A 23,048-nucleotide genomic window follows, 5' to 3' on the forward strand; every position below is an offset into this window, starting at 1 on the left:
GTCGTACTCTGCTGCACTTAACTACATCACCAGAAGCTAAAGCGTCGACACCATCAACTCAACTACCTTGAGTCAATGTCTCTCGACTACCTCTCTTGCTATCAAAGGTCTTGAATCTGATGTTGTGCTCTTGGCCAGTGCAGTGGTAGTAGTAAAAAATAGTTCTGGTTCCTTTGTTCCCTGTAGGGCTTTTTAGATTCAGGTTCACAATGGCACATGGTCACATCTCGTTTTGTATAGAAGCTTCACTTAAGGAAAACCAGATCATCGGCAATTGTTAAGACACAAGCATCTCTACTGAAGGATCAGCTGCAAGGATTTATATGAACTCAGAAGCTTCAGATTATTCAGCCACCTTTGATACTCTTGTGGCTCCAAAAGGGACCGATAGTCAGCCTAGCTTCGTCATCGATACATCGAAATCGGAAATTCCTTTAAAAATAAGCTTGGCTGCGTTCAGCAAACCGCAGTGAGGGGATCCTTTAATTGGAGAGAGCCTTTTCTATAAGCTTTTGTTTGTTGTGGTAAATTAAAGACTAATCTAGGCTTGCAAAAGACTCGTCTTGGCTGGGTTGTGACTTGTTGCTTTCAGAGACTGCGCAATACCTTGTTGTTGGCTGCTGGCCTTACATCTTATGGTGATGCTCGTCAGTTGGACCGTCGTCTGGATGATCTGTCTCAGCGGTTTTGGGAAACTGAATGTTTGGAAGAACCCATTGTAAGGACCAGCAAGGAAAAAATGCAATGTGGGCAGCACTTTGCCAATAACCTCTCCCGCTTACCTTCCCGCGATTTTCAGTGCGATTGCCTTTGAAGCGGAGTTGGGAGCTGCTAGGAGAGTTCTTTGGTGAGGCCTATCATCGACATCTCAACCCTGAACGGAAATTGACATTAGCATCTGAAGGAGCAGTACTAAGCCATCATTTAGGAGTTTTAGGATTTAGATCACATGTGGCAGGTTAGTCCTGAGTTGATTGGCTGCTGCCAATATTTCCTTCCATATCATTGCTTCCTGGAGGAGAACAGCCCCACAACCAATTTGCGTGTAGTGTAGGATGACTCAGCGACGACTGGTTCTGGATACTCTCTTACTGATGTGCTGATGGCGGGACCCATTATTCTACCAATATTGATCCGATTTTACACGTATCCTCTTGCTCTTACAGCTGACATTTGCTACTTCCAGGACTCGCCTCAGAAGAACATTGAAATCTTCAAATTGGATGCTGTACGTAGGGAACCTAATCAGTGTCATTTCGGTCGGATCGGATGCCATCAAACCGAAGTTTAAAGCGGATATCTGAAGCCAACTCAGTTGCTGAAGCTGAAAGAAAATTAGTCGCACAGCCGGCATATTATCTCGTGGCAATTTCATGTTTCGAAAGTGGAGTTGATTACTCAATTACTCAATGATAAAGAATGGAAACAATACTTGAAGTGCGATGATAGAAGCGATGTCACCAAGGTCCTTGGACTAGTAAGGACCTAATCGGCTTCGACTGTTTGGACAAGTCAGAACTAAAGCAATGATCCGACGGATAGAAATCTAGCTGATATCCTCGCTCGATCGGAGCTCTGGTTTCATGGATCATCATATTTATTAGATGGTTGCCACAATGACCAGCATCTAGTCTTGTAATTCCTACAATTGAATTGAGGAAAAGGGTGCTAGGTATCAGGTCTCTATATGATGATTTAACCATTGGATGCAAGCACACAATCTCATTTGGCTTCTTTCAGCGTATATTCGCCTTCAAGTATAAGTTCATTAAGCTTGGACTAACTGTTACAGAAACTTATCACCATATTCTGATTCCGCTTCAGCTTGTACATAAGGCGAACTTGTGGGATGACATCATTTCTGAATGAAGGTGAACTGCACCGTGTGAGTAACGGCTTAGCAAATCGTCGCTGGATTTCGTTGCTCAACATCCTATTAATTTGCCTCGGCGTCATGCAATCACTTTGATTTTCATCGCTCAATTTTATGTAAGGAGATAAGGTGCTATACTACTATACTATAGTGCTCGACTGCTAAATATTTGAAGCCCTAATCCGATTCATCGCCACTAGTAGCAAACTCTGTCAGATTAAAGAATGAGCTACAAGATTTAAAAGGGTAGTAAGTCTGATTGCTGGCAAGGATGGAGTATCTCACGTAGCTGATCTGAGGAAATCATCTGTAATCATTAAAAGAGCCGTAAACAAGCTGTGTCTGCTGCCCCTTAAGAAGTCAGGCTTCCAACAAGGGGAGTTTGTTGGATTTTGGAGTCGCATTGCAAAAGCAATAACATTAACAAACATTCAAATTGGAACGTTTGGAGGTCGTAAAGAGGTTTTATTTTTGTAAACAAGGTTGGCAAGCCTTTCTTCCATTTGTCGCAGCTGCTATAAAATGCTTTTTTTTTCTTTTATGTCTTTACACTTGTTTGTTTGCTGTTGAGCTAGGCAAAGCCAACAAATTGTTGCAAGCCACAGCCAAATAACTTGTAAATTAATATTAGTTTCTGTTAATAAGCGCATCTTAACGTGTTGTTGTAAAAACCAAATTATTCTTAATTCTTAGCTATAGTTTTCAAAACATTTTCTATGAAACATTGGCATCTCAACGAATTGCTGACTATTTTAGTCTTTCTGTTGTTTATATGTGATTACTATTATCTTCTTGAGCGCTATGTATGGTTGCGCTCGTGCTACGTGTTTTCGTCTAATCTTATTCTAGATAGGGCATATGCCATCCGTTGTTTTCTTTACCTGGTACATACTTAATTTGATAATCAAACACATTACCTTCTTTTTCCAGCGGTTTAATTTCATATTCGATTCTTAGAAATTGATTACCCGAGCCAGTGGCTAATGATCACTAAGGATCTGAAAATTTCTTCCATAGAAGGACCTGAAATACTTCGTTGCCCACACGATTGACAATAATTCTTTTTCGATAGCTGAGTCACTTATTTCATGCTCGTTTAGTGATCTGCGCCAATAACAAATTGGGTTATATTCTTGCAATCAAACGGTACGAATGGCTATGTAACTTGCATAAAAGGAATACTTTTATGAAAGTTTGACATGTTTTTTTGAAAGCTCAAATGTCTGCTTTTATGGTTTGATGAACATATTTTTAATTTAAGGGTTATAAGATTGCTCATGTGAGCAAAATTAGAAAAAAAATTTAACGTATAAACCACATAATTCTAAAAATAATATATAATTTTTTCTGTGTTTTTGGAATGGGAAATTTTTGTATGGCAAATATTTTATTTGGGATTGGTTTAATACCCTTAGTTGTGATTTTGTGACCGAGAATGGCTTCTTTTTCATAAACTTACACCCTTGTCTAGCTTTATTAAAATTTTTGTAAATCAAATCATTTACCCTATTATTTATTAAACGTAGAAAATTTACTGGTAATTTTAAAGACCAAATGGCATGCGACTATACTCGTAATGTCCATATTTCATGGCTGGTCATTTCATTGAGATTGCGGAAGTCAATGACTAACCCACATATGCTGTGTTGTTGTATCATATCACTGAATTGGTTATTTACTTCCTCATAATATGTTTGACGATATTTGTATAGACACTCATTAATTGGATCCTCATCTTTGGTTTAAATTATGTGTGTTAAGTTACTAATGTTTTTAAGCAACTGTTTTGACACTTTAGCCAAGAAATAAAGTCAATTATGGCTTTTCACAACAACACGTTATAATTATGTTTATTTTTCGAACTTAAATTATTTACAAAGTTATTTTGTTGTGGCTCTGAACAATTTCTTCGCGTGGCCTAGATTAACGACTAAAGAACAAGTGAAGAGATAAAAGGGAATATGCAATTTATAGCAGTTGCGACGAGTGCAAGAGAGCCTTGCCAACCTTGTTTACAAGGAACAGCTGTTTCACTAAACTTAGATTACATCCTCTTCTTATGTTTACATGAATGTTGCTCATTTTAATACGCGCGACTGCTTCAGAATCCAACAATGTGCTTAATAGTACACGTAAAAATCAAATTATCACCTTCACGACATACATTCAAAACACGGCATTCATGTTAAACCTTTTTAACTTTTCTTTATCTTCCTGGCTCAAGTGTTTTCAACTAAACTCATCGTTTCAATTTAATTTTTTCGTAATGGAAAAATTTAATGTTTGTCATTATATCGAAATATGAAGTTAAATTCTACTAGCGTTACCGTTTCTTGAGCATAGTAAATTTTCGCTGACATGCTTTTAAGAATTATTTTTGAATCAGAACATCATATTGCTTTTGGATGTCGTCAACGTAAAACTTTTGTCTAATCGCACAAAGTTTGATTGCGCCTTAAGACATACTTTTTAATTCTATAATGCCATTATAGGCTGGACTTTTAAATTGTTTATTTTTTTTTTACATATGTTTGCTTTATTAAAATTTTACTGCTATTATGGAAACAACTTTAATTAAACTTATATAAATATTTACAATATTACTTATTCTACTGTTAAGTCTAACAAAACTTTTAGTGATTTATTGTAAGTTTTAAATTTTGGACAATTTGTTTTCATAAGGTTTATGGATGACACCCAATGTTTTAAAATTAGATCATTCATGATCAATCTTTTGAAAGGGTTTCTTTTATTTATCTCTTGATGTACATTTTAGGAACTACATATCCACTTTCATAAACCCAATAGCACTATCTCTGATATTCCTCAAAGAAGCTGTTGTGTATTTTGGAGTACAAATTCGTATTATTCGAACTATAGCGACATTAACTAATTTAATTTGGACTTTCATTATTATTTTTCCGCTGCTATTAATATTCAGTCTATCGGACATACTGTTTTCGTAGAAACCTTCTCTTTGAACTACCTTGTTTTATTAGACCCTGAACCCATCGACATTGGGGAAAACGGGTATAATGTGTTTGTGCAAATGTATGTAACAGGCAGGAACTATCTCCGACCCCATAAAGTATATATATTCTTGATCAGTATCAACAGCCGAGTCGATATAGCCATGTCCGTCTGTCTGTTTCTATGTGTACTAGTCTCTCAGTTTTAAAGCTATCTTTATGAATCTTTGCAGAAGTGCCTCTTTCTGTTGCACGCAGTACATATGTCGGACCTAGATCGGACCACTATATAACATAGCTGCCATAGGAACAATCGGTCGAAAAGTAGGTTCTTGTATGAACAACTTTTTCTTTTTCACGATATCCTGACCAAACTCGGCATTTATTAGTTTTACTATGCTCCTAATATATATCCTATCAACATCGGACCACTATATCATATAGCTGCGATAAGATCGATCGGCCGAAAATTAAGTTGTTGTATTGAACATTTTTTTTTTTTCAAGATATCTTGTTGAAACTCGGCATTTTTTAGTTTTACTATGCTCCCTCCATTTATTCAAAATCTTATATACATTGGAATACTTTATCATATAGCTTCCATAAGAACGATCGGTCGAAAATTAAGTTGTTATATGGAAAACTTCTTTGTTTTTCAATATATTATATCTTAACCAAACTCGGCATTAACTATTTTCCCTGTGTTTCTTAGATACGGGCAAAGCACAATGAGTATTATGAAAAGGTTGGGTCTGCAAGGGTATTAAAACTTCGGCGTGCCGAAGATAATAAATACCGTTTTGTAGTGATAAAGGTTCTAGTAAAATTGATTGTCCAAAGGATGAATCATTAGTGAGTTAAAAAAACGTATCTGTTTTTCGGCTACGTATGAGGTAAAATTTGGCTCAATATTGTCTTTTAGTGTATATTTGAAGCTGATTTGCTTACATGCTATTTCATGCGGTACTTACTCGTTGCTTTGATTTTTTTGTAAGCCCTGAATTGCTTTAAAAATGGGTAAAAAATACATAACAGGCAGAAGGAAGCATCGACCCGATAAAGAATATATATTCTTGATCAGCATCAATAGCCGAGTCGATCTAGCCAAATCCGGCTATTTGTCCGTATGCATTTTTTAAATGTAGGTCCTAAAAGTGTTTGCGCAGTACGAGTTTTTTTTTCCGATAAATGAAACTTTAACCGTTTCTGAACAATCGATAAAAATCCATATCGAAATTCTGTTTTATGAGCACATCCCTTATGTTTTAAGCGCTAGAGTCACCAAACTTGACATGTAGCCTGTAGAATAGTATATATATATATCAAGAGTTTTTCATTTTATTGCCGTCGCTATCCCTCCGACACCACGTCATAGCTATAAGTCAAATAAATAATTGGAATCACCTAATAATGTCTGCCTTTTCGAGAATATACAAATATACCATGCGCAATTTAATGCTGGAAATATCATAAAGATCGTTTAAGAAATACAGTCGTTATTAAGGAAAGCATGTGCTTTTATGAAATACGTGTTTTCGGCAGTAGGGCCAACACATTCATGTGCGTTTTTATTAAATTTTTTAAACAGCATTGCTATTGCGATTGCTTTGTATTCTGTGCTGGGTGTATGTGCGTTTATTTTACTATGTTTTTTTTCATTAAAAGTAAATTGCTGGAGTGACTGTTGAGTAGTGCGTAATCGGTACTGATTTGATTTTATTTAAAAATAACATTTTTTTATTACTGTTGCATTTAGCCTTGTAGAAGGGAGTTCAGGTTATTCCCTCGGAACTCACGACCAAAGCTTATGACTTCTTTGTTAACTTATCAAATATCATTTTTGTTTTGAAGTATTGGCTTATCAACATGGTCTGTATTCTAACAGTGGTGTAAGTATCGAGTGTTTCTACTCACGATGCTCGATTCAGATTCTTGTATAAGACTCCACACATAACCCTCCATCATTATCTGATTCCACACATAACGGCAGAAAGAAGTGGAAAGCATTTACGAACTTTTTTTTTCTTGGCTTTAAGTCCCAAGTTACGTGGCTGTTTTACGGTTATACTAGGGGCTCAGGTCATCTCAATAAATGGACTCGACTATTGTAATGACAACCCCCGAATATTCGCACCACGAGACAAATCTTGAAATTCTACTGAGTAAACCTTTGATAGATCCTGTTGAACCTAGTCCGAACTTATTGAAGTAGGAGAATTTCCTCTTTGGTTCCCAATCCATGGTGTATTTGGTCCTCGAAGGGTTTTGATTGAACCCGGAGCAGGGCAAGGACAGGGCTCGGAGATAGATTTTAACAGAACCTTGGGGCACCAATGGGGTGCGAATTTTGTACCTTCTATGTAGCCTTGCCTATGATTTTTAATTAACACGTGTCGCACCCTTACCGAGGATTCATACACCGAGTCGCGAAATACACAAAGAATACAATTTACCACTATACGCTAAGACTATCTTCTTGCTAAATATTTTTTAATAGAAGACTTTACACGAGGCAAAGAAGACTCCCAGCAGAATACTCTATAATGCTTGTTATAATAATCACAGCGAACAAAATTGAAGCGATAAAGGTGTATAATTACTTTAGGTCGTTAGTCTAGAAGGGAAAGAGAAATTTAATTGGGTAGTCAACACGGAAGAGTCGATTACACCCGTAATTAGCTTATGAATAAATATTACACCAGTCATGGCTCTACGATTATTTAAGGAGGGAAGATTACTCATCAGAAGTCTGCTGGAGTATGACAGTAACCGCACACGAGGATCCCAATTTAAACCACGGGAGCAAGAAAAATTGTTTCCGTATAGATTCTGTCTTGATTGTGGTGACCAGATGCATGAGGCATACTCAAAAATATATAAAGGGTCTTTGTCGTGTACAGATCGTCAAATTCCTTTGACCATCGATTGATGAAACCCAAAACAATTCTAGCCTTATTGACAACGGTCGTAACTTCATTACACGCTTGAGCGGTAAGCTATCAAGAATGTAATAAACCAAATGAGCAGGGCTTCTATAGAAAGTGATTACCTTACATATAGTCCAGTTTAAATTAAAAAGGTTGGCGAGACACCAAGACTGAAACGCATTAGTGTCGGCTTGTAAAATATAACATGATGCCATCTCTCTTTCTGGTATCCATATAGCAGGTGGAATTTTGTGTAGAAAACTTTGAGCCGATAACTTCATAACGGGAAAAATGAGAGTCATTTCCCGATTTCTTAAATATGTTATAGCACCTCGACTTCACAATTTTTAATCTCATTAGTTCCCTTGAGAAGCAGGGAGGCCTATCAGACCTCGCTGCGGGATCAAGAGGAAAGCAGATATCAAAGAGCGAGTACAAGGTATCATAAAATAATTTAATGGCAATATCAATATCTGCACAATTGTACAGTTGGGACCAATCGACTTGCAGAGTAAGATAATTTAGTTTATGAAAATAAGCCTTTCGAAAACAACGGACACGGTTATTCCGATTCCTTGATAGCCAGTCGGGTTGGTAGATCAATGAACACATCCAGAGTTGGATGAAAATGGTCTTAGGACGTGTAAGTGTAATGGCGAAGACCAATGGATATCTGGGAGATTAAACTCCCCAAGAACAACTATAAGGTCCCTAACAGGAAGTAGAAAGGACATAGATTTTAAAGCGGTGGCTTTGGTAAAGAGACATGTTAGATAGTGGGGGTGTATAGGAACATGATAAAGATACAGAAACTTACAAATACAACTTTTACAGCCATCAACTCAATCTCCGGGAACTTCGATGTGTTCGATTTTACAGGTAAAATTTGAAGAATCTGAGATGACCGGCTTAAGCTAGGTCTAAGTAAAAAGGGAATAAATAAATTTCACCATCAATCTCCATATACGAGTCGCAACTATAGTGCCAACCATTACGTTGGGCTATAGCATCCCCCACTGGGACATTTAGAATGCACGACATTATCACATAGCCAACAAGGTATGCTCGATTCACTTGCCGTAATTTGCTTTTGGAAAGTTTTTTGAAAGCAGACAATTTTATGATCCATTTTTATAGGTCTCTACTGTAACATCGCAGCCAAATGTTAAAAGAGAGCAAGTTAGATTAATAGCGTACACAACACCAACAAGTGGCGGAAAATATAAAGAGATCAAAGCACAAATTGAAAAAAGGCACGAGAGCGCGAGAGTTGGAGAGAGTATTTATAGATTGCTTTCTTGCAAACCAAGAAAAGCGATGTGCAGTTAAACATAAACAACAACAAGCAGCTTACCCACCGAGCTAATAGCGCAAGCGTACAAATGAAAATGCACAAGAACACAAGATTAAAACTATCAATAAAAATGCACAGGCCATAAGCATGCACTCGCGATAAAAGAAAAAAATAGACCGAGAAGGCAAACAAAATAAATAGAGATATTAAAACACCGGTGTTTAATTAAAATCAAAAAACAAAGCGGAGAGCACAAAAATAAACACGTTTGTTCGCTTCTGTTCGTAAAAGTCGGATTTTACAGGATTTATTAGGTGTTTAAGTTTTGGTCTGGTGTTTCCTAATTAAACTCGTGTCGACGATTTTCCTTGCTAAGGATTCAAACTCAGATGTAAGTTTGTTGATCGCGTGTCCATGTCTCTCATTTGCTCTTTCACCGGTGCTGATATTCTGTTGCCACTCTATCGTCACTGCCGCTTTGGCGTCGCTGCTGCTGTGCGGAACTCAGCTTGCCTTTCTTGTCGGGGTCATTTGCGAGTTGTCCGGTGGTTCAAAAGGGCTGGGAGATGTTGGCAGTACGCATACATATGAAAATCATGATTTGCATAAGGTACAGTTAGCGAATAATTGAAAGTTTACATTCGCCGCGTTTATTTTAAAGACGTAAGCCTTAACTCATAATCGTCGCATTTATAATGCATTAACACTGCTACACAGAACTCAGATAATGCTGCGCATCCTGTATCGGCACGACGCCATATTGGCTTGGATGTGACCTTTAAAGGTGAGCCTCATCCAATGTTAGGCCCCTTGGGTTACCTTATTTAGCTGCTCCAGAAGTGCTCAAAAAAAAAGTGGCGTGGCTATGCAAACACTCATGCGACTACTCCTGTACTTAATCTAAATCGTACGGAGTAATAGCCTTCAAGAACTGCGCTCATATGCTTGACCATACTAATTTGGGTATCTGACCTTATACTACAGGCTGATGATTTCGAGGAGCTAGTAGAACTAAGAGATGCGCTTATTTAACGACCGTAAATTCACGCATATTCTTATTGGTTGCAGGCTGAAACTGAATCTTGTTCGGGGCTTTTAGACCCTGTCTAGACGTCTGCATCCGGTACTGGCCGCCTCTCCTCTGCCGTGGGCATTATTCTCTATATCAGCTCCACTAGGCCAAGCTCCCACACATCGCTGCCCTCGAATGGGTCACCGACCTCCCCCCCTTTTGGGCGAGGCGCAGTGTCCTCTACCTTTATGGGAACCACCGGTTGAGCGTAGTCCTTAGGCCTGCAGTCGAAGGCATGGAGTCCGCCACGTCGCTTTTCTTGATGACGGACCTCGGGCGGTGGTGGCTCCGGCTCGATTGGGTACGGTAGCAAGGTGGGTCAGGAGTGTCTGTGGTCAAAAAGTTAATCTCAGCTTTCAAGAGCTTCCCACTGGCTAAGCGTTCACCCTATCATATTCGCCGAACGTCCGCTTCAGAACCGTGCCCAGACCTTGGTTGATCACATCTGTATGCATCACAAACTTTTTGCCGGAATCTGCGGATGCGGGAATCGGGGCTGTCGTTAGCCTCTCCTCTCCAACGCTGTCTGCAGTTCGTTACTCTACGACTAGCCGATCCTGGGGGCTGTCGATAGCCTTTTCTTAAGGCTGGTACTCTACGACTAGCCGTTCCTTTCTTCAAGATAGCTGTCATCGGTTGCCTTATGGACGCAAGATTCGCCAAACCGCCGGTACCACGATGTCATTCCCAGGCATTGCCGAAAATCATTCCTATTCGTTGGGGCGCTCAAGCTTCGGAATGATAATGCCTTTGCGGGGTTTGTTCGGATGCCTTCACAGCTCACCACGTTTCCTAGGTAAACCAACTGGTTCAGTCTGTGTCATCTCTCTTAGCAGTCTTAGCAGGGACACTTCCATCAATTTTTTCCTTTGTTACTCCTATGACATGATATCGTCCAGATACACTCATTCATGGGGCTCACACTCAAACCCTATCACGGCGAACAAGCGGAGGGTAGGCCGAGGGGCATCACTCGTCATTGATACAACCCTCTGCCGGGGATCGTAAAGGCTGTGTTCAGCATACTGATCTCCTCCATCGGTATCGGCCAGTAGTATCGCAGAAGTGCAAATACACCTAATTCTGTTTTACACGGTAGATTGGTTCCAGAAAAAACCGTGTTAAAAAAAACGTATAAAAAAAGACATTGGTCGTATGCAAAAATAGGGGATTGGTTCCTTTTCTCTAAAAATGTGAATTTACACATGCATAGTAAATTAAGAAAAAAAGATATGCCCTCTAACTTGAAAGTAATGTAAATTAAATGTAAAACAGCTATGTTGTTAACAAAAAGAATAGGTTATTTAATTTATAAGGTAATGAATATAAAATATGTTTTAGCTGAACAAATTCGCTTAAAAAAATTTGTTTACCAAACACGTCTGATTGCATTAAAAGTTCATAAAATATTAACACATTTCAATTGCTCTGAGAAGTAAATTTGCTTATCACTTTTACAACACTGCTTGTCAACTGCAGACGTAAATTTACTCAAAAAAAAACCAAATCCTTTTCTTTAAAATTTTCAATTTTTGGTTTGTGAGTGATTAAAATATCTAATTGTGCACACAGCTCCACTAGAAACCACGAAGAGTGAAGACACTTAATTCACGCGACTCTTACAAACAGAAAAACAGACTATACACTTAATCCAAAAATGGCAAAACCGCCCGATATAAACAGACTCTTTTTAAGAAACAATAATAGTGAAAACGAACCAAAATATATTATAATAAACAGAAACGACAACAACTCATTTGAAAACATATCCCCCTTTATCATAAAAAAATGTATTGACTACACCTGCGGGGGTGAAGTCGACTCTTGCAAAAAAACTTGACCCGGCACACTCCTCATCAAAACTTTCAATAACCAACAAGCTGCTAAACTTCTAAAAATACAACAAATCGGAGACCTAAATGTTACAGCAAGTCAACATACTTAACTTAACTCTTCTAAAGGCATCATCTACTGCAACGAATTACGCAACATTAAAGAAGACGAAATCCTACAAGAACTCAAAACCCAGAAGATAACCGAAGTACACAAAATAACAAAATTCCAAAAAAACACAGTAACAGAAACCGGAAAAATCATCCTTACATTTGCCACACATAACTTACCGGACAAAATCAAGATTGGCTACGAAACTATACACCCGCCCATACATCCCACTACCCCTTAGATGTAGAAAATGTCTTCGTCTGGGACACCCAACAAAGGCATGCAAACAAAAAATCCCAACGTGTATAAACTGTTCAGAAGAAGCACACACCGAAGAAAACAATACATGCAACAAGGACAAAAACTGCATAAATTGCAAAAATAGCCCCCAAATAAAAAACCACAGCCCGCTAGACCGAAAATTCCCGGCCTTTTTAAAAGAACAAGAAATCACAGCAATCAAAATCAAAGAAAAAGGAGACCACAAAACTGCCCTCACAATCTACCACACGCGTCACAGCGAGGAACAATCAACATCATACGCACAAACTCTCACAGGCACATCATCAACGAAGATATCAAACACAGTCAATCCCACTATAACACCCTCCAAAACAATACCCAATCCAGATACACTAAATAAAACAAAGTACTACACCAACTCATCATCAGAGCGTCAAATCAACTCATCCTCCTTGCCGAAATCAACACCAGGAACCTCTAACCAACTACCGTGACAAGTTATAACCTACGACTCCGACATAGAAACAATGGATGCCCTTCCAATCGAAATAACTACCATAACCTTATTAGTAATAAGACCAAATGTCCTTTAGGATAATTCAATGGAACATTAAAGGCTATATAAACAATTACAGTGATCTCTTAATAATAATACAAAAACACTCACCTCATATCATATCTATTCAAGAAACACACATATCTAAAAAAACAATCTATCAGTTCCCAGTAGCTATATACTACTAACTAGCCCTACTTCCAATAGATTTGGTGAAGCAGGTATGCTATTACTACACTTATTTTCGATACAATACACAGAACTATATGTCAACCCAGACCTTGAAACCATCGCAGTAGAAATAGAATCAAAACAAAAAATAGCAATATTCTCGGTTTATATTCTACCAAGCAAACATTTTAATCACAATACTCTTAACAACACACTTAACAATCAAAATACTCCAGCTATAATCTCAGGTGATTTTAATAGTTGGCACCAAAACTGGGGCTCACCCAAAAACAATAGAAGAGGAAATACTTTAGCAAAATTTATTGATCAATCGCAGTACATCATATTAAAGGACAAGTCACCCACACATTATTCAACCCATAACACATTTACTCTCCATCGACCTAACATTCTGCTCCTCCCAAGTTGCACCCTTGGCCGAATGGCAAATTTTCGATGACCTTTGTGGTAGCGATCATGTTCCTATTCTAATTTCCTTATTCCCAAGTCCAAAAATCGAAAATAACTGTAGACCATATTTTAAAACCAAAGAAGCAGTTTGGAAAACTATTACATCATATGACTTACATAATACACAATAATATTCCAATTAGTTCAAAAAGCAGCCAACATTACTAAAATTATTTTACATAGTGCACATAACACAATTCCACAAACATCACCCCCCAAATTTAATCGCAAAGTCCCTTGGTGGAACACAAAACTTAATCAACTACAAAATAATAAAAATAACACGTGGAGAAAATTGAAACGTAACATTACTACAGAAAACATAATTAACTACAGACGAGCCAACGCTCTATTCAAGAACGAAGTAAAACTCAGAAAAATAGATGCCACTAACACATTCACATTGTCAATAGAACCATCTACACCGACAGCTAAAATCTGGTCAAACATTAGACGTTTCTGTACACTGCATAACAAATTGACAAAATAACAATGTGGAAACCTCAAGCAAAAGCATAGCAGATACTTTTGTAAATCATTGGTCAGATCTCTCCAGGGACTCCAACTTTAGTACCCAATTCGTGGAAGAAAAGTACAAAAACTCAGATGGTTTCTATTTACCAACACCGTCTGCACAACTTATAGAAAAAGACATCACTTTAATTGAATTTCAAGCCAGCATACAAACTTTAAAAGGGTCACCACCCGGACTCAACCGAATATTTTATCCAATGATTAAGAATAGTTCATAAACAGTCCAAGCTGAATTGTAAGTCATTTTAACAACATATTAAATAACTACATTCCCCAATCCTACAAAACCAGTTTAATCGTTCCCATTCTAAAACCAAACTCAAAAAAAACAGAAGTATCTTCATATAGAACATTTTTCACTCAATTGCTGTATAGCTAAAACACTAGATAAAATAGTAGCTAAGAGACTCGGTGGTTCGTAACTCAAAATAAACTATTACACCAAAACCAATTCGGATTTAAAAGAGGGAAATCGGTAACTGAACAAAAAACAACACACATAAATCATCTCCCTTGATTTTTCAAAGGCCTTTGATAGAGTCGGTGTATCAACTCATAGAATGGAAAGCAGGACCAAAAATTATACAAAACATAAAAAACTTAATGTCAAACAGAAAAATTGTTGTAAGAGTTGCATTGCAGTCATCTAATATCCTTCCGTTGAGTAATGGCATACCACAGGGATCACCACTATCCGTTATAATATTTCTCATTGCATACAACAAGCTAGCCAACATAATACACATTTCGAAAACATTCAAAGTTGGTGTTCCTATTCAGAGGCCGCCATTTCAATCAAAAAATGCAAACATCTACACATATGTAGGAAACATAATTGTACATGCAATATATCTTGCAATAACATGCAAATATCCACTGTCACTTCAATAAAGCTATCAGGATTAACGATAAATAATAAATACAGTTGGAATTCGCACATTAATAAACTCAAAACTTCATTATCTAAGAGACTTAATGTAATAAAATGTCTCGCTAGCCCCCGATTTAACTGCAATACTATAACTCTTCTCTCAGTTATAAAAGCTACAATTATATCTAAAATTGATTACGCTCTATTTATATATGGCTTCACACCCAAATTAATTTTAAACAAACTAAAAACACCTTTTAATGCTGCAACTCGAATGTCACTCGGAGCCTTCCGCTTAACACCAATCCACAACATCCTTCTAGAAGCAAATATCTCATAAATAGAACTCCAACGAAACTTTTTATCAAAACTGTTCAAAAAATCTTCTAAACTCCACATGCACATGCAATAGCGTATATCATCATATAACTACAAACACAAAACAATCTCATCAATCGAACGGTCAATAAATACATTAATAGCAAACAATTTCAAATACACACCTAACAAAATTCCATATCTTGAACCCACACGGTTTTGTGGTTTCCCACAAATTAAGTGAAATGAGTTAGCAGATCGCATAGCAAAAGCTGCCATCCAAATGTCTTTAATATACACACAAAATAATAACATTAACATTACAGATACTTAAAAAACCAACTAAACATAGAGAAAACAAGTAAGTGGTTCTAGTCGGGAGCTCCCGACTAGGGGATACCCTGAACCCTCTTCTTCCAACACCAAATGAAGCTTGGGCTACGCGCTCGTTTGCTTTAGTAGCAATAAGAAAAATTTAAATTAAAAAAAAAATTGTTCCCTTGGCAGGGTTTGAATTCGCAACTAACCGCACCACTTGCCGCTGCCTCTCAAGGGCCACACCAATAATTGAGCTTTAATGAGAAAAAAACCAACTAAAATAGCAGCACAGAAAACAATACAATCGCAATTGCAATGCTGTTGATAGAACTTAAAGCATGTACATGTATACAAATTCTTTGAATTTGCGCAGCAGCTATGCTGCTATCACGTGCGCACATAACTTTTGTGTTTCTTAACCGATCTTAATGAAATTTCGACAGTACATCTTATTGTAGAACAAAATAAAGAATATTTGTGTACTCTTAAAAATTCAATTGCATATAAATTGTGGCTTAAATTGATAGGCAATACAAGTTGGATAATAAACTTGATTTATAGCTTTGCGGTGGTAGCGGGGAAGTGGCGATAGGTATAAAATGAAAGATACTTAATATATATATACTGTTCTAGAAGCTACATATCAAGTTTGGTGACTCTAGCTCATATTATTTGCCGAAATTGCTCAAAAACATGATTTCCATATCGATTACTTGGAAACGGGGCAAGTTATTGAATATCGGAAACAAACTCGGTCTGCGTGGGCATTAGGAGGACCTAAAGCTAAAATAAGTCTCTATAGATTTAAAATCGTGCTAAATGGTTCAAAACAAAAATGTCCAAACTCCTACAGTAGCGAACTTTAATATATTATGCTATCCCGTCTTGTGTCTTTGGTCGCTTCTTACAATACGCTACCATACACCAGTTTGTGTGTGGAGAACACTATAATCCGGTTAAGGCAATCAATCGTTATGTAGCCCAGCAAAATGTAAGACGAAGCACTGCGTCATCGATTTTCTAGACGTTCGACAGACTTTTAAGATCATGCCCCTGCACGTCAGACTTTAAAGATCATGCCCCTGCACGTGGAAGGGTTCTGGCGGGTGCAAGCATCGTTCCTGGAAGGGAGTTCGTTAATGACGTAAGGGAATGCACTGTCCTTGGGCCAGTCCCTTACACTTTCTACACTTTAAATATTCTCTTTTTGAACACTTGCGTGACAAAATAAGCGGATGAAACCACATTTCTGATATCAAGCAACAACCCAACCACCGCCTTAAGGCGTATGTTGTAATGGCTATTGTGGAAGGACCCCGTTAACAGGGTAAGTGGTTCAGTTAGGACAAAGCTGTGTGAAATAGACTGGCTCTTTAGACCAAGGAGTGGACTTACCCTTAGACCCAAGTTAAGGCTCTTCATTTCCGAATGGTACAGGTCCCGTCCAGGTGCGCATTCTAACCGCCTGGTTAAACGGTGAATACTAGTGTATAATAGCATTAACCTCTTTTTTTTAGAGAAGCTAGTTATCTAGAGGCCGGTTTCGACAACATCATACTAATCAGTAACGCTAAGAAGGGAGGCTGCATTGATGATATCAGGCCTGCAAAGGTAGGCTTGCACCTTCAAACTATGACACGAAGCAATTTAGAACCAACGCCGATTCAACCTTATCGACTATCGCCACAAATAGATGGCATTTCAATTACCAGCAGTTATCAAATTCTGAAGGCAATAAAAAGTCGAGGAAATACACAAAAGCCTTATCCCAATGGCCTTCGAGAGACCGATCGCACTGTCGAAGATCTTACTGTTGCATGTTTCAGTAATATGGCATCTGCGTGATATATTTGAATATACCTACACATGTATATATTTCAAAATAAGTTATCACCATCCAGTCCGACTAGGCAACCGGAGGCGTAGAAGACATTGACTCTGAACTGCTGACTCTAAATTACGGCTGCTCAACGGCCATTGCATGAAAGGGAAATTTGAAATGTGCGCCTACCAAGGCCCATCAATCTCACGCTTTCGACAAACGAAGAATTTCCAGCCAACTCGGGATTGAAGTCTCACAAAGTCGCAAAAACCCGACAAAGGGCTCATTTTTATACCAAAGAGCAGCCTAACTATGATCAAGATTATCATTCTGTCACATAAGAAACTGCTGCAGCATTCAAAGATGAGTTATCCGTCGATTAGTCCCTGTAACTTTTATGGGATAAGAGAAAAACTTTTATGGGAAAGACTATTCAACTGATAGGAACTTCAAAAATGTATAGAAAAACATTGTCCGAAATAGAACATCCAGTAACGGTTATGAAACCATTTAAAGTCAAATCAATTCACTGGGGTACAAGAAATGGGTAATGTCTTACTTCTTTTTTCTGCCACCTTTAAGTGACCTTGATGCTATAGTAGGTCTCGCACTTCGAATGCAAGTAAACGCTCAGACGATGTACTCAAAGAATAAATTGGAAAAACATGTGATATCAATGATGAAGTAATAATATTTTCTGAAGAAAAGCAGTCCATGTCAAGCTCATTGGTCCTGAAAAATCTATTTGAAGAAAAATCTATTTTTTTCAAAAAAGCCGATAGGACCTGGGGATAAGTATAAAACTTTTTCAGAAAAGGTTCGGGAAGTAAAAATCTTTAAACCACAAACTTTAAAAAATTTGTCCGACCTTAGATCACTTTTGGGATTGTCCAGCTGTTATAGGTGTTTCAGAAGAAATAACGCCGCTATAGCTTGACGCGGGAATGATGACAACGAAAAGGTTGACAATTAAGTTCTTGAAAGCATATTTTGGCAAGCATATTGCCAACATGATTTGGAAGCCAGGCAAAAATATTCTGTCGCTGACGTACCGTCACGTGAAAGACCTATATCCTTTAAGTTGGGAGAGAGAGAGAGAGAGGGAGAGAGAGAGAGAGAGAGGGAGAAATAGTAACGTTTGAACACATCAGACCTCACCGAAAACGTGAAGCCTATATCTTTCCAAATAGGAGCAGTCTAGAAACTAGAAATATTCTATAGGTACCTACCTTAGCATCAAAAAAATTGATTTTTTTAGCTGTTCATTTAATTGTGCAATAAAATATTTGTAAGTGGTAATTGGTGGGTACTTCCAATTGATTTTTTTACTTGACATATAGGTATAAATAGGAGACAGAAAATAGAAGCAAAATGCCAAATGGGGTTGCATCCCTCTGCCTGTTACATACATATGCACAAAACCATTATACCCTTATACTCATTCTCAATAGGTTCGGGTATAAAAACAAATTCTGGGCGAAACAGTACTCTTGTAGTCGTTTACGACCGTGGCAATGAAACTTACAAAATACACCTACTCCGACATGACTCTTTGGGACGATACAGACTTGACTAAACGAAATGATAAGGATCTTAAGTACAATCAGCAAAAGCGACGGGACCACAACAGAAAACTAGTTAAAACGCCTTTTGGCAAACAATAAGAATGATTATTACAAATTTTCAAAAAGTTAAATTCAGACAAACCAATAGCCAAAATAAACTTGATAAGCCCGGTAATATTAGATGATATCGATGCTAAAGAAGTGACCTAAAAACACCCCACAAATGTTAGTTAGTTAGCTTTCTAAAAGAAAGTCGAATTTTGAAGATGGCTATATAACTGCCGTTTGTGGAAGAAATACGTTCGACGGCAATGGTATCGATGTGGTGGTGAGTACGATGTACTGGCGAAGGCTACGAACCCAACAACTCGTGTTGGGTGCCCTTGAATAGTAGAGCACTTGACCTGTACTTCTGATCCCTGAATATGGTGGATGACAGTATGACAAAGGATGCCACTGGGTCACCTTAATCTGTAAGCGGTCATACGAAATGCCAATACCACTACCGAGGTACCGCGGATTCAAAATTCTCAACGTTAATATTGGTAAATAAGTTTTTAAGAAGAAAGGGACCGATCCAGATGGCACATGACATAAATAATAACTTATACTTATATAAGTTAAAGTCATAGCTCACATAGTTTTTGAGATCGACATGTTCATACAGGGGGACAGAAATATATACATTCTTAGATAGCCGTACTGACCAAAAAAAAAGAGATGCTTCCTTGTACTTGTGACATTTAGTTGCAAGACCATATGACCATTTTTGTACTCATTTTCAAGGATATACTGAGAGTAAGATGTTTTAATTAGAGTATAAGATTATTCATTAACAAATTAAATTATACCAATATGTTTTGAGACGCGGGGTCACAGTGATTACTAAGAATCCAAGTTAATAGAGGCCATACAAAGTGCGCATAAGTTTAACTGGAGGAGTATTTGAGCTTAAGTGACAGAAGATATTCTCATCACGAGTCGTTGGGGCCTGGTAAATGGGCAGATCGATGGGTCGAAGCGTGACGAAATTGCGCCATCTTAGCTGTAGATAATCGGATGTTGCAGACGTGTTTTGTTTAGAGATGTTGGAGTAATTATCCGTTAAGCAGCGCCAAGGTGCGGGCACTAGAAATGTTAGGTTAAGAATAGTTAAGGTCAGCGATTCTCATTATAATAGAATAGGTAATAAAAGAAGAGTAATAGTGTTTTATTTTAATCTGTATTTTTATTAATTTCACAACTTAGTACCAGAGCACATTCACACACGTCCGTCTATTATCAAATCTGCTCAATAAGTGACTCTTCTCCTTTTTCTCAACACTGTGAAGCCAGTGATGAGTAAATAGCTAAGATCATTAACAGCTAACTAGCAGCAGACTAGACCTTTACACAGTACTGGATGTACCAGCCTGTTACAATTCGGCCATCCTGACCATGAGATATGGAGGACTCAGCTTTACATTTCGCTTATAATATGCTTATACCTACTACATTAAAATTTAGCAGTACATTTTAGCTTTTACACTATATTTAGAGTCTTATCTTTTATAGTATTATGTTGCGTATTTTAATATTAAGCTTACTTTGTAATAAGTGTTGATATTATATTGATATTTTGTATTAAATAAAAAGCTGGAGCACTTCAGTGCTGTTTGGTGTTCATATTCAGAGTGTTTTTATTCCAAGTTAAAGGTTCGTGCTTCGCCTATGGATACATGTATATACTTATGCTGTTATCGGTTAACAGCTAGTAAGAGAGAGAGAGAGTGTGTAGCTTGCATATGCCTGTGTTAGTGAGCATATGTATGTTGCTCATGAAATGCGCTCCAGACGGTCACTAGAGGGCTAGTGAATCGCGATGCGTAATATGAGCCAGGGCCAATACATTCAAGTGGCTCTGGGCTGTTTTGTGTATAACTGTTATTGTAATCAAACCGCATACTGTTTATTTGAATACAAGGTGTTTATTTAACGCATATACACACTGAAACTTATTATGTCTTTTTTTCCTGAAACGAAATTGAAGTATTCGGCGCCTTTTAGAATTTCTTTCTGCTGCATCCGCAAAATATTTCTCTGCGATACCTGACTTTCGGTTGGCTCCTCCTAATTGTCAGTTTCATCGATCCTGGGGGCACTGCCCCTGTCGTTTGCTGGCACCGCATTTAGACGCGCCACTAGCTTAGCTTTTGAGCCTGTTGTGGAGAGACCCCAAATTGCCAGCCATTTTTTTAACGTGGGCCCTGTCTCATCCCTTATCTTTATTTATTCCATATCCAGGTTAATATCCCACTTCTGAGATTGTAATAGTCTTTTATTTTTATCTGTACCATTTTTTAGTTTCACTACTTAGTACCGTAGCACATTCACACACATCCGTCTTTTATCAACTCTTCTCAAAAAGTGACTCTTCTCCTATTTCATAACACTGTTAAGTTAGTGATGAAATCATTTACAGCTGACTGGCAGCCGACTAGAAGTTAATTTAAACATTGACTAATTAAAATCTTCCTTCATTCTCTCACTAAGTGACACCCCGGAGATAATCCGCACTTGGGGCAAATCCTATCGATACTCTTTACTAACCCCAGCGCACATCGTGCCTGATTTACCCTGCGAGCATTGTCCGAGGAATTATTTCCAGGCACGAAAGGAGACCCAAATCCGGAGATTTTTCCAGATTTTGTAGCCCGTATTAGATAGCCCATAGTAGATGTGAATTCTTCTTAGTAAAACCACTGAAATCTACTGATAAATGTCACTTGCCGAGGAGCAACCCCGACCTCGTTTGTAGATAAAACGGTTCCTGAGCTGTAGTTTCTAATATTCCGTTTTGGTACAGCCAACTAAAAATACATTTATCCAAATAAAACTATTCAAATTTCGAAATTCGAATTATTAAAATCAATAAATTAACGCTTTAAAGTATTTAAAGCAAACAATTTGATTATTAACATAACCAATGGTAAATAAATTACTAAACTTTGTTCTAGAAGAATAATAGGTACTCAGGCACATTTTCAACTCTTCAATTGTTGTCGTTGTCTAAATTTTAAAATTCCGATTGCAACTGCTGCTACGCGCGACAGTTGCTAGATCTACTGTTTTTTTTGTTTGTCTTTAAGTGTGTATCCGTATTTTAGTTTGAACAAATTTTGATACCGATTCGTGTCAGGTACCTAGTATCTAGTTGAACGGTCTTAATTAGAGCAATATATTGTGATTATAAAGCGTTAATAAAAAAATTTTTTTTCAGAACAGTTGTACACATTTCTGTGTTTTGATTCTAAAGTAGTGAACAATGATCGCATACGATTTAAGATGTATCCAGTTGGACTTTTGATATCCTGCTGTTTTTATGCAATAACCCTTTTGGTCTATACTTCAATCGAAAAACTGCGCAACCTTCCGGGAAAGATTTTGATTTGTTTGGTAAGCAGTCTTCTATCAGCATACCTTGGAATCGCACTAGGTCAATTATTCCCAACAACAAACGATGACATGTGCTTCCTCTCAGGTAAGTCGAAAAAATGTATGCTACGGCAAATAAGCAACTGAAGCTTAACTAAACGAATTAAGAGTTTATTATTACACTAATTAAAATTGTATTATACCTTGAACCCATTTAAAATAGGTGAAAGGTGTATAATGTATTTGCGTAAATGAATGTTGTCGCAGAAGGAAGCCTCTCCGACCCCATAAAGTAAATACATTCTTGATCAGCATCAATAGCCAAGTCGATCTAGCATCGTCCATCTGTCTGTCCGTCCGTATGTCCTTATGTATAAACGAAAGGATCTCTAAGCCAGAGACTTGAAATGTAGGTCCTTGGAATGTAGGTCCTCCTAGTACCTGCGTAGCATCAGTTTGTTTCCAATAATTGATAACTTGCCCCGTTTCCAAGTAATTGATAAAAATCGATATCAAAATCCTGTATTTTGAGCAAATCTCGTACGTTATAAGAGCTAGAGTCACCAAACTCGACATGAAGCTTCTAGAATTGTATATATATATATATATACAATATATCAAGTATCTTTCATTTTATAGCTATCGCCACCTGACCGCTACCAACACATAGCTATAAATCAAATAAG

General features: G+C 37.6%; 1 protein-coding gene across 1 annotated transcript in view; it reads left to right on the plus strand.

Moving 5' to 3' along the window:
• The window catches only part of mthl15 (methuselah-like 15), a 69,529-nt gene extending 47,138 nt beyond the window's left edge, over positions 1 to 22,391 (plus strand). Inside the window, exon 3 of the mRNA XM_064684712.1 lies at positions 22,208 to 22,391. Within this exon, the coding sequence (XP_064540782.1) occupies positions 22,208 to 22,246 (39 nt within the window). The 3' untranslated portion in view covers positions 22,247 to 22,391. The remainder of the gene's footprint in view (positions 1 to 22,207) is intronic.
• Positions 22,392 to 23,048: the final 657 nt, after the last annotated feature.

The sequence above is a fragment of the Drosophila montana genome, unplaced genomic scaffold (genome assembly GCF_035044405.1).
Source record: "Drosophila montana isolate Dmon_TW-CO22-7 unplaced genomic scaffold, ASM3504440v1 contig_2956_1, whole genome shotgun sequence".
In the NCBI taxonomy this organism is placed as follows: Eukaryota; Metazoa; Arthropoda; class Insecta; order Diptera; family Drosophilidae; genus Drosophila; species Drosophila montana.